At 41.0% G+C, this 15,012-nt stretch overlaps 4 protein-coding genes across 4 annotated transcripts; 3 read left to right on the top strand and 1 right to left on the bottom strand.

Moving 5' to 3' along the window:
- Nucleotides 1–3,589: 3,589 nt before the first annotated feature.
- Nucleotides 3,590–6,523, top strand: EAE98_000938 (uncharacterized protein; the record flags this gene model as incomplete). Its single annotated transcript, XM_038948555.1, has 2 exons — nt 3,590–6,022; nt 6,077–6,523. The coding sequence occupies 2 exons, from the start codon at nt 3,590–3,592 to the stop codon at nt 6,521–6,523; spliced, it is 2,880 nt and encodes a 959-aa protein (XP_038814821.1).
- A 1,258-nt stretch (nt 6,524–7,781) lies between these two features.
- On the bottom strand, nt 7,782–9,441 carry EAE98_000937 (uncharacterized protein). Its single transcript, XM_038948554.1, has 3 exons — nt 8,963–9,441; nt 8,640–8,878; nt 7,782–8,555 (listed from the first exon to the last, which is right to left on the bottom strand). The coding sequence occupies exons 1-3, from the start codon at nt 9,257–9,259 to the stop codon at nt 8,069–8,071; spliced, it is 1,023 nt and encodes a 340-aa protein (XP_038814820.1). The 5' UTR covers nt 9,260–9,441; the 3' UTR covers nt 7,782–8,068.
- Nucleotides 9,442–11,589: 2,148 nt separating this feature from the next.
- Nucleotides 11,590–12,216, top strand: EAE98_000936 (uncharacterized protein; the record flags this gene model as incomplete). The annotated part of the gene is made up of 1 exon (XM_038948553.1): nt 11,590–12,216. The coding sequence occupies one exon, from the start codon at nt 11,590–11,592 to the stop codon at nt 12,214–12,216; it is 627 nt and encodes a 208-aa protein (XP_038814819.1).
- Nucleotides 12,217–13,370: 1,154 nt separating this feature from the next.
- On the top strand, nt 13,371–14,224 carry EAE98_000935 (uncharacterized protein; the record flags this gene model as incomplete). The annotated part of the gene is made up of 3 exons (XM_038948552.1): nt 13,371–13,553; nt 13,606–14,022; nt 14,084–14,224. The coding sequence occupies 3 exons, from the start codon at nt 13,371–13,373 to the stop codon at nt 14,222–14,224; spliced, it is 741 nt and encodes a 246-aa protein (XP_038814818.1).
- Between the last annotated feature and the right edge of the window lie 788 nt (nt 14,225–15,012).

The raw sequence follows: 15,012 nt of genomic DNA, 5'->3' as shown, positions 1-15,012 counted from the left end.
CAGTTATATATATAGTTATCTATTTAATTTTATCAGGTATCTCTTTTTAATTAGTTTTAAATATTTGTAGATATATTTCTTTACTTTATTGATTTTTATAAAATATAATTTAATAATTTATATAGAATAATTGAATTTTAATTAAATTTAAAAGATTTAAAAGCTGAAAATATATTCTCGATACCGCGCGGTTTTGGGTTGTGCACAGGCCTGGTAATTATTAAAGACACGCCCTTGTAGCTTTCCGCTTGGTCCACTGGTGGTCATTTTTCTTCATGCCGTGAAACAATGCTACTGTAGTCAGAATGAAAATTAGAGTTCGTGGAAGAGATATCGAAGTAGATGAAACGAAGCGATAGATTGGAGTCCCGCACGCAGGTTCGCGGAAACGGGTGTTAATGTGAATGAGATAATAATCTCCATCATATCAGGGACGGTCCGAATCGAACTTCCCTTGTGAGTTCCTGCAGATCTCCCTTAATATCTTTTTATTTTCGACAAGGTGTAGGAGACCAATTAGGATACAAACTGTTCGCTTGACGAGAGCTCGGGAGTGCTTGAAACATTTCTTTTCGTGTGGAAGAGGTTTTTACCTACCTGATATGTATGTACGTGCCTGGCTGCTTGAGACATGATAGACGGGGATTTTCTGTAGATAACGTTGATTGCAAAAGGAAAAAGGAAAAAGGAAAAAGATACTCTGTGGATTTACACGACCAAAGTTCCCCTTTTCCGAAAATCGGGAGACTGCCGAATGGGGGCGAAATGAATGAGGGATGAACGTTACATACATATCGCGTCGCATGCGAACATGATCTTAAAGTAGTATCACATCAAGATGGTTCTTATGATTGATATCCGATGATATAAGGAGATGATAGAGGGAAAAGTCTATTTCTGATGTTACACCCATCAAGCACCTTTTCGGTTGAAGATACATCCGTAATAAAAATAGGTGAATTGATGCAGCATGGATTATTCAAAGGTCGTCGTCTCCTCCGAATAGGGATGGGCGAATTATATAATTTGGGGGTCGATTATATAATTTTATATTATAATGCTTTTTGAGGCATATAAATTTTATGCCAAGTTTATGCACGTGTTTTTCGGGCCAATAAGACCATCAGGATGAATGAAAGTGGGTCGTTCTTGGAAAAAGTTTTTGATAGGTTCTAATTTTCAATTTAGTGTATAATTAGACCCAAAAGTCAGGTGCTAATCATGTGATTTATACACTAACTATCTTCTTTTCAAAATAGTCTCAAAATAGCCTTTTATAGGGTTTTTATAGGGTTTTATAGGATTTTATAATTAGTCATAATATAATGCCATCTGAGCGATATTACATATTATATTTGACTGAGCGATATACGATATTATATATCATCAAATCGCCCAACCCTACCTCCGAAGCAGCTATTAGCGATGATAAGTATCATGTAATCTTACCTAACTAGTATCACACCTCTCTGATCTATTTTGCCTGATATATGCATCGAAAGTTCCTTGGAAAAATGAATGTATTTGGTCTCATCTGGTAGGATTCTAAGGATTCCCAGTAGCATGCCTCGGCAGGAGTAATAGTACATATGTAAGGCTGAAGAACCACTGACTTTAAGCTTCTAGAAGATGAGATGGAAGAAGTCAATCTGATTTTCTTACTTTGAGGAATGCATGGTAAGCGATTCGGGCTTACAACTTACACAAGCCATGGATACCTAGGTTGGCTTACGTAGAGACCCCTGAATGCATTTCTTGGATATTCTCACCGCGAGATGGATTTTAAAGCTATAAGGTCATAAGATGATGAGATTGTGGATGATGAGAAAACAACAGAGCTGAAGATTGGCTGACGGATGGTGAGAAGAAAGAAAAGGGAAAGGGTATCTACGTATGTCTGAGTGGGCAAATGATTCATGAAGGAAGAGTTTTTATACGAAGAGGCGAAGAAGCGAAGAGGCGAAGATTGTATGTGTGTATGGTATGACCTACGATGCTCCCTTGGTAGATACTAAACTCATAACTATTTGAGTACTAGGTATCTAGTTGAGTAGATCTGGTTACAACAGGAGAATACAAATACATAGTGCCTGGGGAGCTAGGGAGCTAGGTAGAATGGAGACTTCGATATGGATATTTCAACATTCTGATTTCCCCTTCATTCTACCGTGTTAACGATTCGTCTAGGATTGAAAGATAGATAGATACCTACCCATCTATCCATCTATCGACTACCACCAGGTCTATCTACCTAGTATCTACGATACCTACCCACGTAAACACTAGCTTCAATTAAGATTAGAAAATTCTCCGAGCAGAAAATATGTTCATCTTGATCTCTTTGCAGGGAATCCGTTGCTTCTGTTTAGCTAGCACGATAGATGCCACATGATACATGATACATCGACGTCGACATTAACATCGTAGCAAAGGAATCTTTCATCACTTTATGATGGACGATGTACTGTAATCATTCACTTCCTCTCTCTCTCTCTCTCTCTCTCTCTCTCTCTCTCTCTACATACCCCCTACCTAGTAAACCCCCCGGAAAGGCCTAATAAGAGTGGTTGGAGAAGAAAAAAAGAAGCGAATTGAAATCGTCATAGCGTGGAGCAGCCCACCAAAAGGCAAAAGAGAGCAATCAAGAAAAAAACCTACCAGTACCAGTATCATTATCATTATTCATTCCCATTCACGCCAACCACACATTTAATACATACATACACCAATACACCCACTATTGTAATCCCTTCTCATTGATCAAGGGCTTTTCGCGAGAAAAGGGGGACAGAATAAAAGAAGAAGCGGTCCCAAATCCCCAACTTATAATTCCTCCAGTCGAATCGTATTCCCCCCTCAATTATTGGTGATTAAAGGGTCTTTGAGTGCTAGGAGCCAAACCAAATACATGCTCCATTTCCATTTCAGAGCTCGTCGATCATAGAGCGCTCCGTGCATTATACTTTCGTTCAAAGTCCTATTGATCTTGTCTTTCCTTCACCGTGATTGTAGATTGTTTCTATTTCTTACCTCATGTTCTACTCTCTCATCTTGTGCGTGCGCTGTCAGCTTCATTGAAGAAAGATTCTTAGAAAGGTAGCTTTTCTTACCCCTCCAGTTATAGGATCCTAGGAAAGCAATAGTAAGCCATCCATTCTAACATCTGGCGCCGTCCGCCCGCCCAGCTTTTTGGATATCTTTCATACAGGTATCCAATGCCGTTAACGATGTATATAATAGCTGACCAAATACTTCACAGACTTGTCCGACGATACTTCTACGCGTTATATTTTCTGCAGACAAAGAAAATTTTCAATTTGAATTAAAGCTCTTGTACATATCGCAATTCCTCCACGAGAACATTTACAACCTGAACTACCATCCACGAATTCCCCAACCCTCTTTGAGTGTGGTATTCGAAACCAGTGAACCTGCGAATTGCATAACGACAATCTCTCCAAGTAATCAACCATCCCCGATTTTGATATTGCCCACTTTGGCAAACCTACATGCAGGACGGCCACTAGGCCGCAAGGTACCCACATGAGCTTCTGCGAGATCGTAGCTTGCTAAATACACACACAACATCATGAGTAGGAGTCGACGGGGTGCTGGCTCCTTCAGGGCCAATGGCGCAGCTATTCCAGACTCGCTATCCTTGATCCGATCATTCAACATCGAAACCAATCCCGCTCGACCTGTACGACCTTCTCCCCTCACAGCTTCGACAATTCCAGATATGCCACTCGACCTTGTTGATCGCATACGCTCCTTTCCTCTCTTTGTTTCAGCTCCCGATTCCTTCCTTGCAGCTATCGGAAAACATCTTCGTCCTCAGGTCCATTCGCCTCACGATCATGTATTGACTGAAGGAGATGATGCAAAAGCCATGTATTGGTTAGTACGTGGGGCTGTGGCGGTCACATCTCGAGATGGAGAAGCTACATACGCAGAACTAAAGCCTGGTGCTTTCTTTGGCGAGATTGGAATATTAATGGATGTACCCCGGACCGCTACAATTATAGCAAGAACAAAGTGCTTGTTGGTGGTGTTGAAGAAGGAAGATTTGAGAGCTGAGCTTCCAAACTTTCCTGAGATGGAACAAGCGATTATGGAAGAGGCACAGGAACGATTGACAATTTTGAATAAGAAGAGAAGGGAAGGCGGATTTGGCCCAAAACTTGTCTCCACCGAGCTTGTTTCTAGAGGTGGCAAGATCGCACGAGAAGCTGCGCCAGGGGAAGTGTCTACTGGTGAAGTAGGTGTCATTGAGAAGGGAGTGGTCATCAATAAGAAGAAGCGAAAATCCCCAAGTCCAGGCATAATTGAGGATCCTTCAGCTGGCAGTGCGCTGGGCAGTGGACTGGTCAATGTCAGGAGAACACTCAAGGAATTACCTTTATTTTCAACTTTACCGCCAGAAATACTTCACTTTCTTGGGTTGAGCGCCACGCCAAAGGCATACCCACCGTTCACGGATATTATTGTACAAGGTTCAAGTGGCAATGAAATTTACTTTATTGTTAGAGGCGAAGCGGAAGTTATACATGAAAGTTCCAATGGACACGCTGGACTATCGCCTCAAGGCACAAATGGATCATACATCAGACCAAGACTGAAAGCCGGACAATACTTTGGAGAAGTTGTCAGTTTGTCTTTGGCTCCCCGGAGAACAGCTACTGTACGATCAATCACTTCTGTGGAATGTTTGATGATCGGTGGAGAAGTTCTTGAAGAGTTGTGGAGAAGATGTTCGCCAGATATACGGAAACAAGTAGAGCTGACAGCGAAAACTCGAATTGGAAAACCCGAAGACGAAGATGTCATAATGAGTGATGCTGAATCTCCAACTATCAATGATTTAACCATCAATAACAGTCGACCTAAACATCAAAGAAGGAAAACGTTACCACAAGTTACATTTACCCCTTCGAAACCTGCAAGTCCTCATAAACCTATTCATGTTGAGGATAGTGGGGTGATGGAACCTATAGACCCAGATCCATTCCTCAGTGTAGATATGGACAATATGAGGGCGAGATCGCGAAGAGGTTCTTGGGCACCGCCTGCTCCTGAGACGCCACCACCAGATGATAGATCTTCTGGCCCAAGAACCAGATCTAGATCTCAAACACCCACACCTGCAAAATTATCACACGCAATCACTCCCCCAGAATCAGCTTTTCGGCCAAAAAGACCTAAGATTTTCGAGCGACGTCCAAGTCAATTTAGTCAGGGAATATTACCGGACGCAATTTTGATCCACATTTTCTCATATTTAGACATCTATCAATTGATGAGATTACGCCTCGTATCTCTCCATTGGTCAACTCTCCTAAGTACCTCACCAAACGTTTGTCAAAATCTTGATCTATCACTCTACAACCGCAAAATGACCAACAAAGCCCTGATCGAATGCATCTGTCCATTTGTTGGCCGTCGTGCCCGTAGCATCAATATCAGCAACTGTTTCCATATAACTGATGAAGGATTTGCTGCAATTTACTCCCAATGTGGCCCCAATATCCAAGTCTGGAAAATGAAGTCAGCCTGGGACGTAACTGCCAACGCCGTCTTGGAAATGGCCAACAGCGCGAAAGAGCTCGAAGAAATCGACCTTTCTAATTGCCGCAAAGTATCCGATAATCTTCTGGCTCGTATCGTCGGTTGGGTTGTAACCGAGCCGATTGCCCCTCAAGCCTCTCTTCGTCAAAAAGCTGCAACTTTCGTCCCACCGGTTGGGACTGTAGTCGGATGTCCAAAGCTCAAACGTCTTACTTTATCATATTGTAAACATGTTACAGATCGATCGATGGCGCATCTGGCTGTCCATGCACACCAGAGGCTACAGAGCATTGATCTGACGAGATGTACAACGATTACAGATAGTGGATTTCAACATTGGAGCATATATAAATTTGCAAAATTGGAAAAGTTAATTTTGGCGGATTGTACTTATTTGACGGATAATGCTATTGTTTATTTGACGAATGCGGCAAAGGGGTTAAAGGAATTAGATTTGGTATGTTGAGCTTTTGCGACTCTCTGTAGTAATCCCACTAATAGTCATATCTAGTCATTCTGTTGCGCCCTCTCGGACACCGCAACCGAAGTTCTGAGTCTCGGTTGTCCCCAACTCCAATCCCTCAAACTCTCATTTTGCGGCTCGGCAGTCTCAGATTCATCGCTTCGATCTATCGGTCTCCATCTTCTCGAACTCAAGGAGCTTTCTGTAAGAGGGTGTGTGAGAGTTACGGGGGTAGGGGTAGAAGCTGTTGTAGAAGGTTGTAGTAAGTTGGAGATCTTTGACGTTAGTCAGTGTAAGAATTTAAAGGGGTGGCTGGATGCAGGAGGAATCGACAGATGGAAGTCGAGATGGAGTCAGAGTGGCAGGAGGGAGACTGTAGGGAGGAGAGGTTTGAGGGGGGCAGTAATGCCTAGAAATCTAAGTGTACGGAAGGGAAGGGGAGATTTGGTCTTTTGGATTGAAAAGAGGAGTGGACCAGGCGTCGGCTTACGATGATGGATTTTGACGAGAAAGGGTTTAACAGAACATGGAGAAAAGGAAAGAGTGGGAATTTTCATCGATGTCGATTTTTATATGCATACTCTCGAGAATATGACATATTTGCATGCATGGACGGAGTTTTTTATTCAGTTTACCCACATGAATCGCTTGTTAGGACAAATCCAAAGGTCACTTTTTTGGTCGGAACGAACGCGCTCTTTTTTTTTGATGGTGGTGGTGGTGTATGTATGTTGGTTTATTGGTTTGTTTGCACATTTGTATGTATGTATGTATCGATGAATGAACGGATTGGCGCGGTTTTTAGATTTTTTTTTACTTTTTTGTGTTTTGTGTTTCTTGTATGGATGGATGGACGGATGGATGGGTGTATGGATGTATAGATGTATGTACAACGTTGCGGAAACGGAAACGGAAATCGTAGGTTGTGGATTAGGAGTTGGATGGCCAGGGAAAGATGGGTTGGCGTGGATTAGCACGGATGAGAAGGGGGAGGAAGGGAAGAGCGGGTTTGTACTTGATATTATCGAGTCTATATCTGATGTGATATCATCGGATCTGATCTTTTTGTGTAAGATGAAAGGAAATGAGAGGAAATGAGATGACATGAAATGATATATGATTTGACAATTGATGAGAGAGATGAATTGAGGTGAATTGAATTGAGATGAGATGATATGAGATGAGATGAGATGAGATGTTAGATCCGTATAAGCAAATGAATAGATGAGAGCATATCTAGGTAGGCGTGTATAGAATTTCCCCATCTATATCTATATCTATATCTATATCTACATCTACATCTACATCTACCTAAATACCTACCTAAATACCTACCTCCAACTAATCTCGCATTGTTTATTAGATACCCGGGCCTAGGTAGGTAGGTAGCCAGGTATGCATAATATATGACCGACTGACTGACTGACTGGCTGGCCGGGTATGGAATGAGTTACTTTGGAATTTTGCGGTGGCTTTGGATTTTTTGATTTTTTTTTTTGGATGGATAACCTTAGGATGTGATGTGTATAATGAATCGGTATGGTATATGGTATTACCGAGAGAGAGAGAAGGGGGGGGATACGATGGGATTTCTGTGCAGTTGGGTAGATAGGTAGGTAAGGTAGGTAAGGTAGTCAGTTGAAAGTGCTGAATCAATCTATGTAGTAAGGGTAGAAGTATCTATCTATCAATGATCTACTCAGAGCACTTTAATCTATCAAATCACTTCGTTTTGTCAGAGATAGAATAAGAATAAATGATTAACTGGATATGGGTATTTTACTATTTTACTATTTTAACATTTGTTTTGTTTTATTAATATATGTTAATGGCACACGCATCAAGTGCGCATGTTCAAAGGAGAGGAGAAGCGTGTATGGCAGAAAGGTCCGCAGACTTTCGTAACTATCATCCAATCTCGAAGAAGAAAGCTGTTTTGTGTGACAACACCCGTTTGCTTTACCATGTAGTCCCACGGTGTTATTTCTTCATTCCAACCCCCCTTGCCCCAACCTCTCATATTGTACAACTCTTTCTCCTCTACTTCCTCCTGTTTTGCTGCATCATCAGAATCTGGACCATTCTAATGAAGATATTCAGGAAATCTAATTCCAATGAAATACTCTCATTAACCGCATCTCTCCTCATCATTCCTCTCTCGGCCATTCTAGCATGTGCCAAAATCTTCTGTACATCATAGAGTGTGAAGCCACCAAAGACAGCCAAACCTCCCCACAACCAGATATTTTCGGTAAAAGCCAATGTTCTGACTGCGGTAGCTGGGAGAACCAATGGAGCCAATCCGGAAACAGCGACGAGAGCGACACCAGCCAAGAGAGGTCCACCGAGGTAGAGATATTTTTCTTGTTTGGCGGTTGCGCCGACGAAGGAAATACTACCCATCATGGCGACAGTGTAAAGACCAGCGCGGGCAATGATGGCAGGAGGAGCCATGAAGAGGAGGGGTGCGATGAATGCAGCTTGGGTTACGTTGAAACCGGTCCAGAGTGCGTATTTTTGAACATAGCTTTTACATGTTAGCTTTCTGTATCCACCCAAATACATATCGCATAATTCTAAATATCAACACCGAATGAGGGGTAACACTCACTTGCTGGGATCTGTAGCTCTAGTGCCCATCATAGTACCAATACTGAGTGCAATACCACCGATCATGACAACCCAAGGATTGGTCGCCATCAATCTGTAAGTAAAGCCACTTTGGAACATGGCGCGCGCAGATAATCCGATGATTCCAATTCCCATTCCAGTGTGCATAAAGGTATCGTTTAAGTAGCTGCGTTCGTATTCGGGCATGCCGCCATCTTCACGAGTTTCGCGGTTGAAGACCTGTGATTTGTTAGTATTCTTTACTTATATGAAGATGAAAGAGATGGCGAATATGGAGAAGGAGTAGGTAAAAAGGTGTCATACCATATTGATCGCAAACAAAGTTCCTCCAAACATCGCACCACCGACCAACAATTTCTGCATCAGCGTTCCATTTGGATTCGCAACAGTCGCCGGTGGCTGCAAGTAAGTTCTCGAGCCCTTGATTGCATTTCTAGCTTTTACCAGTGTGCTGACTGGCGATGTGGTGCGTGATGTGAAAAAACTGGTTGTAGGTTTGCTGGAATGAAAAGCTCGCGCGGGGGCGGATCTAAAGGCGGTTTTGGAAGCGATAGCCAGCGAACTGGTTAATTTGAATGGTTGGCGCATGGTAAAGGCCATTATTGTGATATAATTTGATCAAGATCGATTGTGATGGATGATAAATGGTTGTAGAATGCAAAGGTTGTGTTGAGGTTTTGTTATTTATGGATGGCGAAGTTATTTAGGTGTGGTGGTGGTTATGACGTTCCGGAGTTTGGGGACGGAGAAAAGAGGGATCTGGTGGATGAGTAAAGAAAGAAAGAAAGAAAGCTCTGGAAGCGAGGACGGGGGAATAAATATTCTACGCCGTTGACGCCGCTATCAATTTATGGATTCAAGAAAATAAAGAATCAACTTGTAATAACAACTTAAAATTACTTGTGAATGTTGGTATCATGGTCTTTTCATCCTTTCATCCTTTCCAATGCATACTGTCGAGCAATTTATGAATTGGCCATCCATATTCCTAGGATTTCCAATCCTGGGGTAAATACTACCAGAGGTAGATGATGCTTTTTTTGCTACCTCGATCAAGTATCCCGTCTTACCTAGTCGTCCCAGAACAAAGATATGCAGAATGTATTACTACGTCTCTCAATTTTCTGATCTACCCTTTGCCAGTGTTCAGTGCCAAAAGATCCAGAACTTTACTTCGAGGCCGTGATTTTGGTCCAAGGGTATATATGATTGAGCTATATTTGCGATACTTATTGACATTTAGGGAACTCGATGTTGAAGCTTCAAGAGAGCACACATCGGCATGGCAGTTAGCTACCAAAGACTGGCTAAGGCGCCGTAGAAAAAGCAAGGGAGCGCAAATGGTCGGCCAATCGAATCATCTTTATTTGATCATACTTTTGATGACTGACAGCTTTACGAAATCGTCCCAGTTACTTCTGGTCATTAGTTGATCAACCAGGCATGGAGGCAATAGACAATGTCCCATCAGAAGGAATATGTACTTCTCCATACAAGCCACTGCTTGAGCCTGATGGGATTCGACTTCTTCTCGAGCCCGGAGCAACGGCTGAGTTACAATGCAGTCTCGTCCATACCATATTGATTGATTGTTACTCGGACATGGCGAATCACTTCATCGCACTATCTTATAGATGAGGCAATGCGAACATATCGGACTTTAGCCCGAGTCGATAATTATTCATCTTCAGTCGCAGCAAATCTTTGCAATGCACTTTACCATATTCGCCATTCGGCCGGGGCACTTGGATTATGGTCAGATGCTTGTTTCTTTCTCAGAGGCTCAAAGATATACCGAGTGTTGTATTGTCATGTAATGAAACTACGAATGATTTATGCGGATATTGTATGCTTTGAAGCTTCGTTGCGTTGACACAGAGTTCTGTTATCTAGTTTATCATGCTCCGCAATGGCTCTACCCTTTCGTTCTATTCTCACATCTCTGTCTGCAATAAAGTCAAATAATTCCCCTCTACTTTGATGGTACAAGTTTGCAAAACAAAGGCACTTCCTTCACTGCTGGGTACTGTTAAAATACAAGCTACTATCTTGACTTTGGTCGCATAATACAAACTGCTGTAACCCGATTGTTTCATAGATCATTGTTACATACTTGGTGATTACGATGAATCTATGTGCCGCTGAGTGAACATGGAATCAATGACTCTAATGGGAACGTTATACTTTTTGGGGCTATTGGGCTAGCTCTCCCGTTGACCCTTGATTCTCGTGATCTTTCCCAAGACATACTTCCCTTGCTCAACTACCCCTCCTCATATCAGATGTTTGATAACATTTAGCTGAAGCCTACAACGGAAGTTTATATTATTATTGAAGCTTTGCTTCTTCTCGTATAGAGTTTCTCATCTCAATAACTAGCTAATAAGCCTTTCAAGACTTCACCTGGCTTTATTTTAGTAATCCAATAATGTTGTTATGGAAGTTTAAACGCCTGGATGAGAATAATCACCAACTGTCAAATATTATGTTTTTATAAAATTGTAATAAGAATTCGTAATTCGATTAATAATCCAAGATTGAGTGAGTATATGTATAGATAGAACTCCTTCATTTTTGATGGATAAGCGAATTGCTTCATTTTCCCCTTTACAATCGAATTGAAATTACAATTTCCCTCTTTCTAAGCTGTCCTTAATGTTAATCAGTCAATTATTATCCTTCAAATGATTTCGACTCGAAAACGTGATGTGCCCGTTCATTTTTGTCAAGCAGTTGAGCAGATTCATAAGCCAATAAATAATAAACAGATTTCAATTTGTATAACTGATGAGTAGGACTCGAAACATACTCTAAAACAACTTGCAAAAAAGAAGTCCCCACTATAATTTCTCTTGTCAAAATGTTATACAGTATGTGTACGATACGTATGTACATGGGTATTATACACTGAAAAACTCCCACTCAAAAAAATGCAAAATAAAGGGCTAATCCGGGATCGAACCGGAGACCTTTGCTGGATTGACGAAATGCTTAGCAATTACACTGGATTAGTTAGCAATCTGATCTTCTTCAAAAAGTCCAAAAAGTTCCAAAAGGACATTATTCAAAGTCTCGAGAAAAAGAAAACTTACTGGGAAAGATTTCTCACTACAAATACTGATACTAGACTTTGTTATCAATCTAATAACAAAATAGAATACAAAAGAAAAACTAAGCACTTGAATATATTGATATTGGCGAGAATTATACATACTGCACTAAACAACCTTCATACTATTTTGGTCCCATATGATCCATCAGATACTAATATGATCTTTGAAAAAGCTCGCCAATTACACTATGAGATTCAAAAGATTTCGAGAAGGGCAAATGCTCTAGTTCCAATGAACAATATAACCAGTAAATCAAATGAAATTCGCAATCAGAACGGCAACCTCTTAACGGACAAAAGTGAACATTCCAACAAGGACAAGGAAATGCCCAACGTTGAGGACGAGGACAAGGAAATGCCCGACAACAAGGGTCAGAGTGGACAGTATTCGTACATGGGAAAGTACTGGGAAGGCCTAAACTCAAATAAGGAAAAATCCATATAGAATAAAGAAAGAAAAAAGGATCTCGAAATAGTAAATAGATTATTATCAAGAAACCAGCAAAGTATACACATTCCGATAAATATTTGACAATTCCAGATATCATCAACCAGGAGACTATTGGAAAACACAGAAGAATTGCATAGCAAGCAAAACGAGGTTCAAATTCAAAGAATCCTCACTTGCCGCCCTTATTAGCATCGGAAATGCAGGGAATATGGCCTGCGCCTCGTTTTATACCTTCAGCCTTTCCATTTTCATTAAATATACCATATGAATTTATGAATTCATCATGTGATAGATTAAAGCTTAGGCCATTCCCACCAATTTTTATAAGGGCATTAGGAAAATTAGGACCATATGCTCTTATATAAAGGAATGCCCATTTAAGTCAATTTCATCATATAAATTTTTGGGAATTCTAAAAAATATGCCCGTATAAAGGGGATGCCCGTATATCACGTGCCCGTATAGCCAGGTTCATCTGTATGTAGGTATGTACATGAGTATGTATGTACACTGGATCTCAAAATTCTCGAAACTCCCACTCAAAAAAATGCAAAATAAAGGGCCTAATCCGGGATCGAACCGGAGACCTCTTACATCATTGAATTTGATAACCCAAAGCAAGAATTCTACCACTGAACTATCAGGCCTGATCATGTACGAGCCATATTGGCTGATTTTGATGATGGTGTGGACTTGTCTCACACTATATATGTAATTGTCAATGCCAGTGTGGGGTGTTCTTCCTTACAAATCATGGTGCTGCTTTAGATGTGGGGTGAACAATAGCATAGCGGCGAGTGAATTTACATGGAGGGGAGAGAAGAAAACTATCGAATGGGACATTCTGATAGATACCCAGGTACTTGTGTAAATATCCAAAATATCCATAGAAATTGAACAAGACTAAAATCTCGAATCTCTTGATCCAACAACAGCCAACTAAAGACTTCTATCTGGATAAGAAAATCCTGGAACAAAATCCCTGATGTCTTCTCACGCCCTTTGACCCTTGGTTGGAGACTACTTGTCATCATCGTATTTCCTCGGATATCAGAATATGGTCTAACAGTTGGCTTCGCGGAAATCTTATAAGAATGGATACTTTTATCGACCCTTTCAATTCTGCAATATTTTATTAGATATTCAAGATGACTTTAATCAACCCCACCAACGCCTCAAAACCTCAAATTGTGCTAATCCCTTGGGATCCCACCTCTCCTGAACATGTTGATCGACTGGTACAACAACGCATCGCTTGCGGATGGGATTCTGAATGCGTTGAATCATGGAGGGAAGTCCAAGAAAGCGGAAAGCTCAATAATCAATGGATTGTAAATATTCCTCCCCAAATCGATTTCATTTTCCGAGTTCTAAATTATCCAGGTGCTTGCGGATTCTGATCCCGAAAAGGATGCCAAAATACTCAAACATTCTGAGATGTATCCCCAAGAGAAAGAGCCTCTAGTTGACTCTGCTACCTCCTTTGGAGGTAAAATTCGGGATATCCCCTCACCGCAGAGAACTTTTATTCCAGTTGGACATATCTGCTTAGGTCCTCCATCCGAAAATTATTTGAATCTCGGATATGTTCCCAGAACAGAAGGGTTCTACTGGATATCCATTTTTTACGTCTCGCGAGCTCTTCAAGGAACGGGGCTAGGAAAGACAGCCATGGATATGATCGAGAATATAGCCATCTCTGAACCATTGTGTGCCAAGACTCTGGGTTTGAATTCGATTAATAAAGTCGACCCAGAAAGAGAAGAAAAGTATAAAGCTCTTGACTTGGTCATTCCTCCGGTAAATATGTCTGAATGAATTGCGGAGATGAGATATTTGCATTGTTCTAACCTTCACCTAGTTTTCCAACCAAGATTGGTATGAAAGAAGAGGTTACAAAGTTTACAAAAATGTGGAAAAACTCTTTGGCCCAATGGTTGATCCAACAGGAAAACCCTGGTATTGGAATGCTGTGTTTTTAAAGAAGGAGATTTCCCATTAGATTGAGATTCGACCAAAGAGGCAGAAGATACTGCCAGCTTGGATCCCGCAGGACGAAACCCTGGGACACACAAAATCTACTATGCTTCAAATATACATACATAGGTATATATATCCTATATCATGTATCATATACTTGAATACAAATTTATATCAAATAAAGTATGAAGATATAAATGTTCCCAAAGTATGACTTTATTTGAGTGATTTGGTGTGTCGCTTTATTCGTCCAAATAGAGCTTTGGTCAGCATGTATTATCTGCGCAGAGTAGATGGGTTATATGCATAGCCATCTCATGTTATAAATCTTGCATCTTGCAACTTCAAGCATTGCAATCATCTTTGAAAAATGGATTTAGAGACATCTATCAACAGAAATTCTCACCTCAAAGACTCCGGATTCTCGAACCTGTTAGAAATGTATAACAATACCTAGGTATCTATGGTTATAAAGACCTTGAAATGTCTGGTTCTGTTCGTATTATACTCCTCCATCCTGAACACGCTACCTCGGATATATGCTGCAGCGTCATACACACCACTTCCATGGAAGACACATGGATATCTCCAACTAGGGCAAGAGAAGACCTATGAATGGAAAGGAAGGGATGGAAAGCTGTTATGGAATCAAATGGATGGAATTACAAATCCAATTTGTTAGTACCGAACAAGTCTCGATTTAGTTGCGGTGAGAGGTTCCGAGTCTTGTAAACGAACCATAGGCAGTGTTCAAGCTACTTTTGGATCCAGCTTACTTAAAACATCTGTCACTTTCCGCTAACAACTCAA

The sequence above is a fragment of the Botrytis deweyae genome, assembly GCF_014898535.1.
Source record: "Botrytis deweyae strain B1 chromosome Unknown BDEW_002, whole genome shotgun sequence".
NCBI classification, from domain to species: domain Eukaryota; kingdom Fungi; phylum Ascomycota; class Leotiomycetes; order Helotiales; family Sclerotiniaceae; genus Botrytis; species Botrytis deweyae.
This window is presented reverse-complemented; position numbering and strand designations above follow the sequence as displayed.

What these genes read in the sequence shown, in the direction of transcription:
- EAE98_000937 (XM_038948554.1), bottom strand. Translation starts at nt 9,259, where the DNA reads ATGGCCTTTACCATGCGCCAACCATTCAAATTAACCAGTTCGCTGGCT. An exon ending in CTTTGTTTGCGATCAATATG is followed by an intron (nt 8,879 to 8,962) that starts GTATGACACCTT and finishes AACAAATCACAG; the next exon opens with GTCTTCAACCGCGAAACTCG. An exon ending in AGAGCTACAGATCCCAGCAA is followed by an intron (nt 8,556 to 8,639) that starts GTGAGTGTTACC and finishes AACATGTAAAAG; the next exon opens with CTATGTTCAAAAATACGCAC.